The sequence below is a fragment of the Cyanistes caeruleus genome, chromosome 9 (genome assembly GCF_971803275.1).
Source record: "Cyanistes caeruleus chromosome 9, bCyaCae1.hap1.1, whole genome shotgun sequence".
Taxonomy (NCBI): Eukaryota; Metazoa; Chordata; class Aves; order Passeriformes; family Paridae; genus Cyanistes; species Cyanistes caeruleus.
This window is the reverse complement of record NC_141709.1, coordinates 29,413,204-29,427,754: the sequence shown is the minus strand read 5'-3', so window position 1 is coordinate 29,427,754 and position 14,551 is coordinate 29,413,204. Positions and strand designations below refer to the sequence as shown.

The window sequence follows — 14,551 nt, the reverse complement described above, 5'->3', positions numbered from 1 at the left end:
AAGCCTTCCCACTCAATCGCTCCTATCATGAGGAAATGACTACAAGCATTAGTAAAGGCACTGTGTTAATTGTTCAAGGGAACAGCTACACCTTTAAGCAGCTTTCTGCCACTTCAGGTAAAGACTGAGGTGAGTTTCCTGAGAACACTTCTAAGCTTGACTGCTGCTGACATTTACAGTTGAAATCCTCTGAAAAGCAAGTTATCTTTCCAAGTATGTCATTAAGTAAACCTCCTTTTTTGCTTCAGACAAACTTTTCATACTCCTTAGTGAGTGCACTTGCAATCTGGCCAGCTGTTCTCATGCTTCAAAACAAAACAAAAAACCCCACCAAACCAACCCAAAAAGGAAAAAAAAAAAGCCCAGCCAATCTTGAGTGAATTTTATTCAGACTTTTGGTCTGATTATTGTTTCCTGATATGTCAATTCCTGCATCTTCCCAAATTATCACCTTCCTTTTTTTTTGTTTAAATGAACAAAAACAATCATGCTAAGTTTTAAAGTCAGTTTTGAAACACTGCTTTTCAGCTGAAAACTAGAACAGCACATTAGAGGAGCAAAGCCTTCAGGCTTGCATATGAGAACCGTGCCTCTCCCCTGCTACCACTTTTATTTCATGCTTCCAGGACAGGGTATTGCTTACGCTTACTGTGCTAAATTAAAAAGACCCTGGGAGAACCTGGAAGCTGAGATACCCAAAGGAAAAGCAAAGGCAAAGTAGTTTCTGAGCCTCTGAACCTGATCTGTCATGTCCAACCAAGGTGCTCAGACTTTCCTGTTCTGCTGACACATTTGATTGTTCAGGCCAGTGGGACATGAGCTGCATTAGTTTTACAGAGCTCACAGAAGCCAGCACCACTGTGCAATTCAGCTCCACAGAAAAACTCGGCCTCCCAGAAGAAAAAGAGTGGAAATCAAGAGGGTAAAAGGCAGGAATTCGAGGTCTGCATACCAGGCAGAGTGCAAAATGCTTGCAGCAGTTTTCTTTCCAACCTTGTAAGAAACGAATTACTGATAAAGGGTCTACCCCATGCTGTATGATTTAGTGTTGGGGGTTGAGGTATCCTTCCTTTAGTTCCTTCTCACCTATGGAATTTTTTGCCCATTAGTTGCAGGGAAAACTGATGGCTGGTACTTGTTGGGTGCTTGAGAAGCAGAGTTTGGCTGGGCCCAGAGGGGAAGGGGGGCAGGGGATGGGGAGGGCAGGGGCAGCTGGGGGCTGGCTGGTTTCTTGGGCTGGAGGGTAAGACACTGTCTTGGAGCTGTTGTTGGTTGGAGAAGGGAATTTGCCATCACTGAGAGCTGCTGCCGTTTCTTCCTTCTTCATCCGTGTGCCTCACACCCCCTGTCCTGCTGGGCAGTGCCAGTGCCAGGCACCACCACAGAGCTGCTGATCGACCTCATCCCCCGGCCCGGGATCTCAGCTCACCCCTGCTGTTCCAGCCGACTGTTCCTCAGAGCCCTGCAGGAGCACCGGGACTGACAGCCCGAGGGGTTTGTGAAACAAAGCCTCTCCTCCATCCCTTCCCATCTCGGCCGAGAAGGCTGTCACAGGGTCCCTGGTTCTGTTTTGTTAATGCTGTAGTTATTGTTGTTACATAATAGTAAAGAACTGTTATTCCTATCCCCAGATCTCTGCCTGAGAGCCCCTTGATTTCAAAATTATAGTAATTGGGAGAGAGTCTACATTTTCATTCTGAGGGGGGCTCCTGCCCTCCTCAGCAGATGCCTGTCTTCTAAACCAAGATATTTAGATATGGCAATAAAAGGACTTTGTGGTTATTAATAGACAGCTTTATTAAAATACAGTCTTTCCCAGTCAGTTTAACAACCCAGATAGTGACTGTAGGTTACTTAAAGACTCTCACTTAATTTTTTGTGTCTCTAAAACCTGTTGAGGCACAATCAGTTCTGATACGAGGCACAATCAGTTCTGATATAAATTCAAGTTTAAAGAGGTAAGTGTGACAAGTTAGTAAGCAAGCTTACTGCAAGAGTGCAAATGGAACCACTCTTCCATGTTTAAAATTATTGCATCTATTTTTTTAAAACCAAACAGCTCAAGAGTGGTATCACAGTACTGTAGTCTGTCTGAACACTCACAGAGCACAGGCGTTCCAGGTTCATTAACTCCACAAAAATGCTTATTTTTGATAATGTGTTTTAAGAACACATAGATCTATTAGTTAATTTGACATAGTTAATGTCTGTATTTCCTGAAATGCATTCAAGGTCGGTAATTGATTTCTTTAAAATAGATAGAAATTTCCTAGTGAATCCAACGGTATTCAAGTTCAATGATGATACATGAAGACAATTAAGTTGGGCAGTCTCAGCCATGGTGAACACTGATTAGTATGTCACTTAGACATAATCTGTATTTTGTCCTGCAACTGTAAAGTGTTCCAATGTCTTTATGTCTAACTACCAATTTTCTTGCCCTTTAAAACATTAAAGATATCTTCTAGTGACTTGTGTATACACTGAAGGAATTCCTTACCATTCCTAGCCGGGTAGGAGGAAACATTACAACCTATCCAGTCATCTTGTACCTGATAGCCAACTCCAAAGCCATCAGACACCACAGGGCCAAACCCTCCTAACTGCACAGCTGGGCTCACCAAAGTGCTGGTGGAAATGATGTTGTGATTAATGCGAGCGTAGGCTTGATCTTGATAGAAATCCGGCAGTGCCAGCCCCTTGGATAAGGCCAAATAGCGCAGGCTGAAGAGATGCCGGTCAAAGCCCTGGCCTGTGAAAGAAAATAACAAGTATGAGAGAGGTGCCTGACTTTTGTGGGAAGTAAACTCACCTCAGGCACAAAAGAGGAGGTCTGTAGAATTGGAGTTTATTTTTGCTCTGGTAGGAAATAGTCTTCAGACTTTACATGCCCATACCCTAGAAAAATGGGGCCTGCTTGTTTTATTGCAAGCCTCAGTAGGATCAGGAGAGTTACAAAAGTGCAGTGTTAACAGACAATTTTAATAATACATCACATTCTTTGATTAACTATCTGAACATAGACAAGTTATTCAATGCAGAAAAAGCCTTTCCAAAAATTCAGGACTCTAAAGAAGAAGAGCATCTTGCACCAACAAAAGGAGGCAAATTCTAGACTGTGGGATAATATTCAACAGTCAGTTTTGCTGCTGTCAATTTTAACGCTTCTCAGAAGGATAATTCAAAAGAAAGCATTTAGAAAAATACCAGGAGTAGCATGGCCAAAAAATGAGTTTTATTTGAAGTTGCTAAAGCCTTTATCCCCTGCAGAGATAAGCCAAAGTTCTTGTTCAACATGCACTAAGTATTTATGAACTCTTCAAAGAAGAGTCCAACTGCTCTAAGGACAAAAACTGAAGCGTAAAAAATTCCCAGCAAAAAAAGTGGTGTGGGAAGCACAGAGCCACTCTTCTCCATCAAGAAATGAGGAAACGCACTTTAAGCTGCAGCCTTTTGCTACTATTTTTGTCAAGTTTACATTAGATCTCCATCAACATTAAATTATTTAGTTATAAGTATTTACAGCAACCTTAATGGACATTTTAGTGCAAAAGAAGGAGTGTTTGATCTATTCCTACTTACCCATAGCAGCCTCTTTCGTCAAACGGCCGTGGTACTTGGAGCACTCCACTATCAAATTCTGCAGCTCTTCTGTGCTGTGTTTGGAGAGTTCCTTGACAAAGGCTTCAGAGCATTTCTTTGTGTGGACAGAGGCAGGACGTATGGTTTCTGTACGGCCATGCTTGAAAGCCGCAGTGCTGCAAGACTCGTACGTAGCGACGGTCTGGTCATACTGGCGAAGGAAAGCCATCTGGAAGGCCAGCTGAGCCACAGCATCAGGGCTCACCTTCTTCTGCTTTAGAAGTTCCTTGCCCCCTTCTTGGAACTGAATCATGTTAAGAGACAGTGATTCTACAGTGGCATCAAACTTCTGCTTGGCTTTGGTGATCCCTGCTTTTAAGGCATCGTTCAGCTTAAAGTCAAGTTTCTGCACTGCTCTGGAGGAGTCAACTGAAGCAGGCTGGGACTGGGGGCTGATGGCTGGTGTCTTGGTGCTGTCTTTAAAAACCTCATTCTGGAACCTGAGCACAGCCACACCATCTCCCCAAGAATGTTCAAAATTAATTCCTGCAGTGCCATCCTTAGTTATGATAAGATTAAAGGATTTGTCATACCAGCGGTTTGCAGCATCTCCATGCAACATAGTGTGGGACAAGTTCACAAAATCTTTAATGGCAAAATCATCTAAACTTAAACAAAACATGGCAGAGTCTACTTTTTGAAGAGCTTCTTCATTGCCATTCTCCAGTAGATTCTTCCTCAGCAATGCCCATGTATCTCGGTTTTCACTGGTGAGGTAGCCAAGAGGGAAGGCTGGGGCTGGACTGTTGTCACTGAGGATGTATTTCAAGTGTGCTTGTATTTCTGAGGGTTTCAGCATGTTTCCATCTCTATCAATAACATCAAACACATAAAAATTTCCATTTCTCAACACTAGTAAATGCTTTGCCTTTTCATCTGTATAAAGCTCATCTTTGTTGAGCTTAGGAATCCGTGTAGAATTGAAAAGCCTGAAGTACTGAGACATATCTAGGGGGTAAGCATTGACCATGTAGGCACCAAACCAAGAAATTGAAGAAGGCACAAATCGGATAATTTTTTTAAAGATCTCAGTGTCACTTTTTTCTGGATTGAGGTGAAAAACCTCTGGTTCAAGGTAACCAGCCCTGAAGGTCTTCATAAAACGTATGGCGGAAACAGTCATGTTCGTCGCTCGTATGAGCTGATCGTTGTATTCCGATTTCGGATCAGGATTAAAAGACATAAATGCATTAAAATTCAAAACAACAGGCTCACGTGCTTTTAGGTACATGTCAAACCAGGGACCTGAAAATTGAGAGTTGAGAAAGAGGTCAGAACGTAAAAGCAGCTTCCTGAGTCAGACCAGAGGGTCACGTAGTCCAACAGTGATCATGAATATACACACGCTAAATTGCCTTTAAACAAGAAAAACATATGCAATAATTCACCCAAGGCTTCTCCAAAACCTCATTATGAAGAAGGATACCGTTGTCTAATCACAAAAACACTGATTTCAGAATAATCTGTGTCAAGGGTGTTCATGTCATTAGCAACAAGGGCCAACTCCCTGTTTTCTGTATGGCTCAATGATAAACCTTAACTCCTAGGACATACAGTGCAAATCCCCAGCTCTATGTTTTGGTGCACGCTTCACATTTGGAGTGTTTCATGCCTTTACCTACTCTTAAACTATTAATTTCTGAACCTTTCTGTCACTGAGTGCATTTTGCATGAGGTTGAACCTTCTGCCTAGACTGCAGGAAAAGCAACATGTAGTTCCAGGGGCTAAGTTACAATTTTAATTACAGGTTCTCACAGGTAAGTAAATAACACTCATCTACAGTTTTAAAACCACACGAGTCATCAACACATAGCCTTTTAACCTCAGACTTGAAAGTCCAGGGTGGAGACAACTCTACATAATTTCAGAAACCAATTTCAAGTGGAACAGGTTTTTTATGAGGCATAAAGAAGAAAAATGACTGAACAAAAAGCAATACAGACACCCAAAATTCACAGACAAAAAAGCAGCATACTCTGGTTAGCACTGATGAACAACATCAAGCCACCACTTAAAATCCAAGACATTGTTCAAAGTGAATGGAAAGTAAAATACAACAAATCAAAGAGCAGCTCTTGTGAAATAATCTGGTATTCTCTACAAACTGAGTGGCAGCTAACAACAGGCAGTCTGAACAGACAGCAAGAATAGAAGTGCATTCCCATAGGCAACATGGAAACTTCTACTTCCATAGGTATTTGACTACTTCCATCTCTGCTGCTATCTAATAGTTTCATGAGTAGACACTTCAACATGGAAGCAATAATAAAGCAGAATAATCAAAAGTCTATATACATGCTCTCCCTCTCCTGATTTGTTTCTATTTATTCTCATTTTCCTATTTCTGTCACTCCTTTTCTTTGGCTTTTTGAAAGAATATAGTTTTGTAGTTTTAAGGGCTTTTAAATCCCGAGTACTGACCACTTCTGCCTCCAAAATTTAGTTATAGTCTGTGACCCCTCCCCTTCCTCAAAGTTTAGTTTTCTTGCTAAATAACATGGAATTATTTGGAAATTGTTGCTTCAGTTTCCTTAAGGGAAGTGCTAGATAAGCTCCTCTTTAACCTAAACCCTATAAACTCATGAAAAAATACCATTGTTCCAGTATCTATCTACCCAGAATTCTGTTAGAATAGATGAAGTTAGATAATAAGCATTCTTCTTTCTACCAGCCTCTGAAATTGCTCAAATACAGCCACAGACAGTGTTCACAGCAGGTTATTCCAAGTTTCTGGGCTACTTAAAGCTTCAGCCTATTATATTTATGGCATTAGGAGCAGTTATGAAGTATGATGATCTACAGACTTGTCCTGTACCCAGCAGGCCAGCCTACCTGTGATGTAACTTGTATGCTTGTTCTGATTGTCTTGAGCAACCAGTTGCTCATGCAATTCTCTTCCAATCCCCTTTTCAAAGGCATGAGCAAGTTCCTCAGTTTTCCTACAACAATCAAGGAAAGAGTCAAAGTGTTGTCACAAGTCGCATTTTTTATGTTAACACTTGGCTTTGAAGCAGAACATGACACTGCAATGTGTGTTTGCCCATACCTGAACTGTTCATCATTTAAAAGCGGTTTCTGGGCATTCAGGTATCTTGAAATTGTATCTTCCAGCTTGGGAACAGGCAGTCTGAAGGAAGTGGAACACATAGAGGTGCACTTGATGAGCAAGGATATGAATAAAGCCAGTGTTTCTTACACAGTCATCTCTCTTTGCCTCCTTTCTTCCATATCCTTCCTTATACAATTATATATACTACACAGACATATACACACACTATACAGTATATACTATCCCATTATATATAAATTTGGGTAATACCTATGCACATTATCCAAAGGCCTCATAAGTTTCTTGTGGAATAAGAGAAGCAAGGAACTAGATGGATACCAGTCAGTACACCATGATTTTGGTTGCTGGAACCAAATCCCCAGCACAGTTCTTGGGAAATAAGGCAGAAAACCAAACTGACTGTCTTTTTACAAAGGTACTGCAGTGAAAGGAGCTAATCCCTTACAGGAAATAGTGTGACAGGAACCGCTGCTAAGAGAGGTAGCTCTCTTGGAGGGTTAGTTCGGCTGCCAGCGCTGTTCAGGGCCCCCCCTCACAGCTGGGTGCTGGACATCTCTTTCTGACAAATCTCCTATTCGGAATCTTTGTCAATTACCTCAGAGCCCGAGTTTTGTTTCCTATAGCACAATCCCGTTACACTCAGGGGGTTACTTTGGGCGCTAAGGGGATGTTTCAGTAGCAGGTTTGTGACGGGTTTCACTGACACCTGGAAAGCCGAACCCGCTCCTCCGCACACATCGAGCCGCGCACCCAGCGAGCCGCGGTGCCCAGGGCGGACGTTCCCTCTGCCCCCTCACAGCGGACACCCCGGGCCGCCGCCGTCCGGTGCCCGCGTCCCCCCGGAGCGGCGCGCCCCGGCGTACCTGGGCAGGCTCTTCTGGTAGTGCATGGTGGGCACGATGCTGCGGTGCAGGAACTCGGCGGCGCCCGCGCCGCTGTAGCCGCGCCGCCCCGGGACCGCCCTCAGCAGCTGCCGCGCCGCCATGATGCGCGTCAAGCACGCGCCGGGCTCCGCCCCTGCCCACGGCTCCGCCCCAGCACCCGGCTCCGCCCCTGCCCACGGCTCCGCCCCTGCCCACGGCTCCGCCCCCGTTCCGGCTCCGCCCCCGCCCTGGTCCCCGCCCCAGCTCCGCCCCCCGCTCTCCCCGGGCCCCGCCCCCGCTGTCCCGGGGTTCCCGACCTCCGCCGCTCTCGGCCCCGGGAACGAACGGGAAAAGCGGAGCGTTTTTCTGTTATTCCATTCCAAATGTCAGCTGGACACGTGCTGTTAAGGTAGCAAAGTTTCCAGGGTGTTGGGGTGGTTCAGAATCTGTCCTCTAACATACACACTATTAAAACGTTCAGATTCATTAATAAAATTTTCTGCAGTCCTCTTGTTTTTCTACAGTCCTTTTCTTTTTGTTTTATGCTCAACATACACACTCCACGTATTTTTTCTTTTATTTTCTCCCCCAGCTTTTTGTGTGTGTGTGTATCCATATGTCCTACCGACTGCACAGGATTGAGATTCTGCCACACAAAAGAACAGTTTAATCTCTCCTGAGGTTTTTTTCACTCATATATGAGCATTTAACAACAAATACTTTATCACGGCATAAAATAATGTAATATTGTAAACACATAACCTTGTTGTACTGTGGGGAATATTTTCCATAGAAACATTGAATAATCTTTAGAATATACCAGAAACTACAGAAATACTTCCATAAGGAGGCATGGCAGGTGAATGGTTATGGTGGTGTATTTTTATCAGACGCTCACTAGCATAAAAATCAGCATTGGGATTGAATGCGGACACAGCAAAGGAAAGGAAAGCAATCCCTGTGGCTTAGTCTGATAATCCTCTGAAAGTAAATTGGCCCTACTCTAATCAACATAGTGGTTGGAAGAAAAGTGAAATCATTTCACTTCCAAGATAATAAATGCCCAATGACAGAAGGTGTCCTTGCATGTTCCAGTCTGTGGCTATTTCCTGATTGATGCGTGTCTCTCATGCTGCTCTTTCAGCCTTTTTTTGGCAATAAAAAAAAAAAAACAAGCCTGCTTTAATTAATGAAGTTCAGTTTCACCTAGCTTGCCCTGCTGTGATAGTCCTGTTCAAAATGTTACCTGCTCTGCCCTTTGGGAAAACTGCTCTGTTCCCTGTTTGAATGCTGGCTTGCAGGGTTCCCTTTCTGTGTTTGGGTGTCCAGACCCCAAACTGGGGAGGCTGAGGAACACATCCCCTTTCTCCCAGGAGTGTCACTTTGTTTTGAACTAGTCTTGTTTTAGAAATACTACTGCATTCTGTTCTAATTTTCCAGAGCCCCCTAATCTTCTTCCAGGCTCTTAATGATGTAGTTGATAATAGGATTGTTGGTATTAATTTGGAACAATAATGCCAGCTGCTTGCTTGGTGGCTATTGGCAGAGAGGTGACCTTGCAGGTCAGCTAAGCAGAACTGGAAGTGCTTTGATCTGATCTATGCAGAGCCAGATCTGCGCACCCGAACAAGAGCGAGTGAATTCTCTCCCCATGGGATGCTGATTTTTCTCCAAAGAGCAGGGAGGACAGCATGGCGGTGGCCCTGGATGCAATCCTCGCTCGGATCAAAGATGTTTGTAAAAGGAATGGTTTGCTCATCCTCTCGGTGTTATCCGTCACCATCGGCTGCCTCCTGGGATTCTTCCTGAGGACGAGGCGACTCTCCCAGCAGGTAAGAGCTGCTCACAGCATGTCCCTGCAGAGGAAATGCCAGACTTACATAACAAAAGACATATGTACCTTGGGGAGCTGCAGGGTGGGCTTTTGAAGTTAAAAGTCAAGTGTATGTGCTTGTTAAAATGGTTTCATTTCATCTGTTTGTCAATCTATGCTGTTCTTTGGTCTTCTCATATGTCCTCAAACACTTGGTTAGCAAAGGGTTCTGGTCTCTCAGACACATGGTAAGTGTAGCAGGAGCACAGTAGAACATTGCAGGTATGGATAATAATAGTGGACATTTAAGCTAGATGAAATGTAGCATTTAATATAGGCCTGCAGAAACTGGTAGTGCACTATATTGCATTTTATACTATTCTGGAATACATATTGCTAAAGAAAACACTGGGAATATTTTTCAGCATCAGATGCACAGGGCTGCAGATCCTTATATTACACTAATGGTGTTTCATATTAATAAATTTGAGATTTCCCATCATTAGCAGAACATGTTACTGAAGTCACTTGGGGAATTCTCCTCCAGTATACTTCAACTAAGCCCTTTGCTGGTGCTCATTTCTGCTGTATCAATCAGACAGACAGCAATCTGCATTAATAAATGCACTGTTTAAGCACAAAACAGAAATTTCAGTTCAAAAATAAGGCATTTAGTAAATTAAATTAAATTAAACCAATTCTGTCTTCTGCTACGGCAAACCACTGTCTGAACATCATTTGTGTCCAAGCCAAAGCTTCAAACACAGTTAGGAAAACAGACAAAATGCAGAATGGAGAGATTATTCAGGGCAACTGGTTAACAGTCTCCAAGAGATGGCACATTTCATTTTCATCTTCCTTTGTAAAGGAATGAACAATGCAGTGTTTATTGAATAAGAACACATTATGTAATCTAATTAATTTTAAAATTACCTTTTAAAGCCCGCTATCTTTGCCACTTTATCTTTACAACAAAGGTGCAGATTTTAGCAATGTTATCTGATCCACAGCTCTAGCAGAACTTGTGAAGGCAGTCAGTCCTTAGCTCAAAACAATAAGCCTCTCTCCATGTATTTCCAGGAAATTAGTTATTTCCAGTTTCCTGGTGAGTTACTGATGAGGATGCTGAAAATGCTGATTCTCCCTCTGGTTGTCTCAAGGTAAGTGAAGACAATGATTATTCCAAGAATTTTTGAACTTTCCTAAAAGCTATTTGTCATGACAATGGTTTAGTTGTGACTGAATAAGGTGACAGTGCCAGAAGCATTACTGCTGCTGCAGTGGAGCCATAAACCTGTGTTTTAATTGATAGGATCATTTCTGCCATACATAATTTTTACCTCAGATAAGTATTATTTGCTTTGAAATGAATGTGTTTGGGGTTTTAAAATTTATTTTCTTTTTCCCTTGTAATGGGAGGACTTTTTTCTTCAAGCTACTTAGAAGCTAAATATATGGAATAGATAACCCACCCTATCAAAAAGCCTGCCTTAAATCTAAACAATTGAGATGATACACTGTACAAATACTATGAAAAAGCACAGTTAATTTGTAGTGTCCTGCAGTATTTTGAGGTGTGCTGTAGTATGATAAATATTGAAAAAAACCCTGTGTCTGCAGTGAACTAATAATATCTAGCTGGCTTTGGCTGGAAGTGAAAGTGATTTCTTCGTTCATTAAAGGTAGAACCTTTAGTGGTGGCACTTTATCGGTAGCAGAATTAATGATCTCAGTGCTGGTGCACAGCAGCTGCTTTTGCAGTGGGAGGGTGTAACTTTGGGCAGGCTTTTCCCTAAGTTTGACTCCCTTCCCACTGTCTGCAGTCACAAAAACACATCAGCTGGACGGCCAAAAACTCTCTCATGTGCCCATGGCTGAGAGGTTATTAAAGACATGGAAAGTAACAAAGCTAACTTTACCAGAGCTGAGAAAAAATTACTGCTATATTTGGTTCCAGTTCTGGAACCTAATTCATACACCAAGACCTCATCTTCCACTTTGAGAAAAAAACAAGGTTCTAGTCTTCAGATCACTGACAGTTGCTGAAAATAAACACAATTGATTAAGAGCACTAATTTTATTTTTTAATCATCTACCCTAACATCTGCCTTCTCATGGTTTTTCACAGAACAAGCTGAGTCATGCTTTGTGCATGAAACTGGTTTTATAACCATAGACTCACACCTGGTCGTGGCCCACACATCTAGAGAACAACAAGATAAAACATGTAAGGTGATTTTTTTCTGAGAGGCGAAAGTAAAGTTTTACAAAGAAAAGAGTCTTGCATGAGGAAGTGTAAGGAGGACAAAAAGGGGTTGGAGCAGATTTACATCTCCTTCCCTAAAGTGAGTAGTTCTTTAGATCCTCTTGTATATTTAGAGATGTTAGGAAGAGCAGCAGCACATAGGAAAGAGCTGCTCTGGCACAACCTGTGATGGCCCTAAGTTGCCTGGAGATGTGACAGCTCTGAACCTCACTGTCACAGCAGCTACACTGTGTCTTCTGAGGTGGAAAGAGAATAAACTTCACAAACCTTCAAAGAGGTTCAATTCTCCTTGCAAGACAGTGTGAGTCCATCTCCCTATACAACAAACTAGCAGTGCCTGCTATTACAGACTGAAATGGCGGGGTTTGCAAGAAAAAAACACTCCAAAAATAATGACATTCTTGTACAGTTTGGGCTTTTTTGTCTGGTTGTCTTTTGGGGTTTTTTTAATAACAAGCACAGTGTTTTCCACACATGTATTTCATAAAATCAGTAAGCCAGTACTCTGCATTTTTACCAATCTGCATGCACATTTAAACTACATTTCTTTGCGGATTTGGAACATCCTCAGCCTATCCAGCCAGAGCAATGGCATTTAAATTATCTTTTAAATTACTCTCTATTATTGTTTACAAAAGCCAGGAGCACAACACCATAAAAAGAAGTCTAAATATTGCTCTCCTAGTTGAAAATAATGCAAGTTTTTCTTTGAACACACAAGTAAAGAAATTAATTCAAAAGAAAAGGAGAGGTGAGAAAGGATGATTAAAAGAGGGACTTGGCACAAACTACCCTGTTTCCAAGACCAGAGCTTATTGTGAAGGGATGTAGCAGAAGTAAAAAGTGGCAACTGCATGGGTGAGAAGATTGACAATAGACTAGAAAATCTTGTACTCACAGACTGCTAGCAGAAATCCAGCCTTAAACAGGTTGTTAATTTAGCCTTAAAATGGCTGAAAATTTGTATTCCCCCTCTTGACTTGATTGTTAGAGAGTTAAAACAGAACTTCGCAGATTGTATTAATTAGGAATAAGGAAATTATGATATAGCCAGGTATCTCTGAATGGTGTTTATTTTAAAGGTTTTTTGGATGCAGAGGAAATCTGTCAAAAAAAAGGAGACCATTTCTTCAATGTACAGTTTCTTGATTTCCTGAACTTTGTTCCTGTTCCTAGAACTGCTCTATCCCAGAGCTCTTGTACCTATTTCTGATATTTCTGGTGTCATCTGTGGTCTTACTTCTTTCTTCTCCCACAGACAGAAAAATCTTGGAAAAGCAACCACCACCCACTAACCTGTCAGTTTGAGTCCTGCATGAGCTTTTGTTTTTGTTGAGGCATGGACCTTCATTAAGAGTGGGGATTGATATTATTTCAGTCATCTAGTTACATAAACAAGCTTCATAGCATCATAGAACAGCTCTGAAATAAGCATATATTTATTGCACCCATCCTCTGCCTGAGCCCTGCTCATACTTATCAGTATCCCCTCTGCATAGGGTTTGTTTTTCTCAGCTGAGAGAACAGCTACCCACACAACACTTCTGTTGGCAAGATAAAGAAAATGACAAATAGCTGACAGTTCGTGTCTGCCCAAGGGATAGTCAGTACTGGAACCTTACAAGACCAAATTTTAGAGTCTGTAGTTAATAGATGTACACTGCTTACTTTATGTCTAAGCACAGGATACTGCTGTTAGACCTGGGAATGGAAATATTAATATAGCTCGGAGAGAATAGGAGCCAAATCTGAATTCGTAGTTACACATTTAGACACTGTCCAAACTCTTAGTGCAGCTGGACAAGGAGATGTGCTCAACAAGCCTGAAAGATCAGCTGCAGAAGCTCTGTAGTTCCTTGATTCTCTTTGGGACAGAGGTTTCGATCCTCATTTGACAGGGACAGTGCGAACAATGTATTTTCCTCCTTATATGCAAAATGTTTCAGCCTTCAACACATCGCACGTTTTCCAGCAGGCATGTGCACAGCTCCCCGTGCATCCTGCGCTGAGAGTTCTGTTTATCAAACCCTTTTATGGCTCTCCGGCATTCCCGGAGGCTCGGGCCGGGATACCCTGCAATGCACCGTGCGGCCAGCAGGGGACTCTGCTGGGACACCGAGGAACCGCGCCTCGCTCCCCGCTCCTGATCCTTCCTCACAGCCCGGGGATTGCCGGGGTCACTGCCCGCAACCCTGCATCCCGCAACCCTGCATCCCGCAACCCCTGCATCCCGCAACCCCTGCATCCCGCAAACCCTGCATCCCGCAACCCCTGCATCCCGCAACCCCTGCATCCCGCAACCCCTGCATCCCGCAAACCCTGCATCCCGCAACCCCTGCATCCCGCAAACCCTGCATCCCGCAACCCTGCATCCCGCAACCCCTGCATCCCGCATCCCGGGGACAGCCGGGGTCACTGCCCGCGTTCCTGCATCCCGCAACCCCTGCATCCCGCAAACCCTGCATCCCGCAACCTCTGCATCCCGCATCCCGGGGACAGCCGGGGTCACTGCCCGCAACCCTGCATCCCGCAACCCCTGCATCCCGCAACCTCTGCATCCCGCAACCCCTGCATCCCGCAACCTCTGCATCCCGCATCCCGGGGACAGCCGGGGTCACTGCCCGCAACTCCTGCATCCCGCAACCCCTGCATCCCGCCAACCTCTGCATCCCGCATCCCGGGGATTGCCGGGGTCACTGTCCCCAACCCTGCATCCCGCAACCCCTGCATCCCGCAACCCCTGCATCCCGCAACCCCTGCATCCCGCCAACCTCTGCATCCCGCATCCCGGGGATTGCCGGGGTCACTGCCCGCAACCCCTGCATCCCGCAACCCCTGCATCCCGCAACCCCTGCATCCCGCAACCCCTGCATCCCGCAACCCCTGCATCCCGCAA

The 14,551-nt window shown here is 43.7% G+C and overlaps 2 protein-coding genes across 9 annotated transcripts in view; one reads left to right on the top strand and one right to left on the bottom strand.

The window, feature by feature from the left end:
- Positions 1-1,772: 1,772 nt before the first annotated feature.
- CPT2 (carnitine palmitoyltransferase 2) overlaps positions 1,773-14,551 on the bottom strand; it is a 65,432-nt gene continuing 52,653 nt past the window's right edge. For 2 of the 7 annotated variants that reach the window (XM_086842167.1, XM_086842168.1), the window contains exons 2-7: positions 7,894-7,977; positions 7,577-7,683; positions 6,690-6,770; positions 6,476-6,582; positions 3,583-4,887; positions 1,773-2,752 (exon numbers count right to left, since the gene is read on the bottom strand). In XM_086842167.1, coding sequence (XP_086698293.1) covers positions 2,421-2,752; positions 3,583-4,887; positions 6,476-6,582; positions 6,690-6,770; positions 7,577-7,602 — 1,851 coding nt within the window. In that variant the 5' untranslated portion in view covers positions 7,603-7,683; positions 7,894-7,977 and the 3' untranslated portion in view covers positions 1,773-2,420. Of the gene's footprint in view, positions 2,753-3,582; positions 4,888-6,475; positions 6,583-6,689; positions 6,771-7,576; positions 7,786-7,893; positions 9,433-14,551 lie in introns of those variants that run through there. The other 5 variants (XM_086842165.1, XM_086842166.1, XM_086842164.1 and 2 more) reach the window with 5 other exon arrangements.
- Positions 7,852-14,551, top strand: part of SLC1A7 (solute carrier family 1 member 7) — a 50,720-nt gene continuing 44,020 nt past the window's right edge. Inside the window, exons 1-3 of one of the 2 annotated variants that reach the window (XM_086842172.1) lie at positions 7,852-7,985; positions 9,183-9,408; positions 10,470-10,549. In XM_086842172.1, the coding sequence (XP_086698298.1) occupies positions 9,268-9,408; positions 10,470-10,549 (221 nt within the window). In that variant the 5' untranslated portion in view covers positions 7,852-7,985; positions 9,183-9,267. Of the gene's footprint in view, positions 7,986-9,182; positions 9,409-10,469; positions 10,550-14,551 lie in introns of those variants that run through there. The other variant, XM_023932402.2, reaches the window with a different exon arrangement.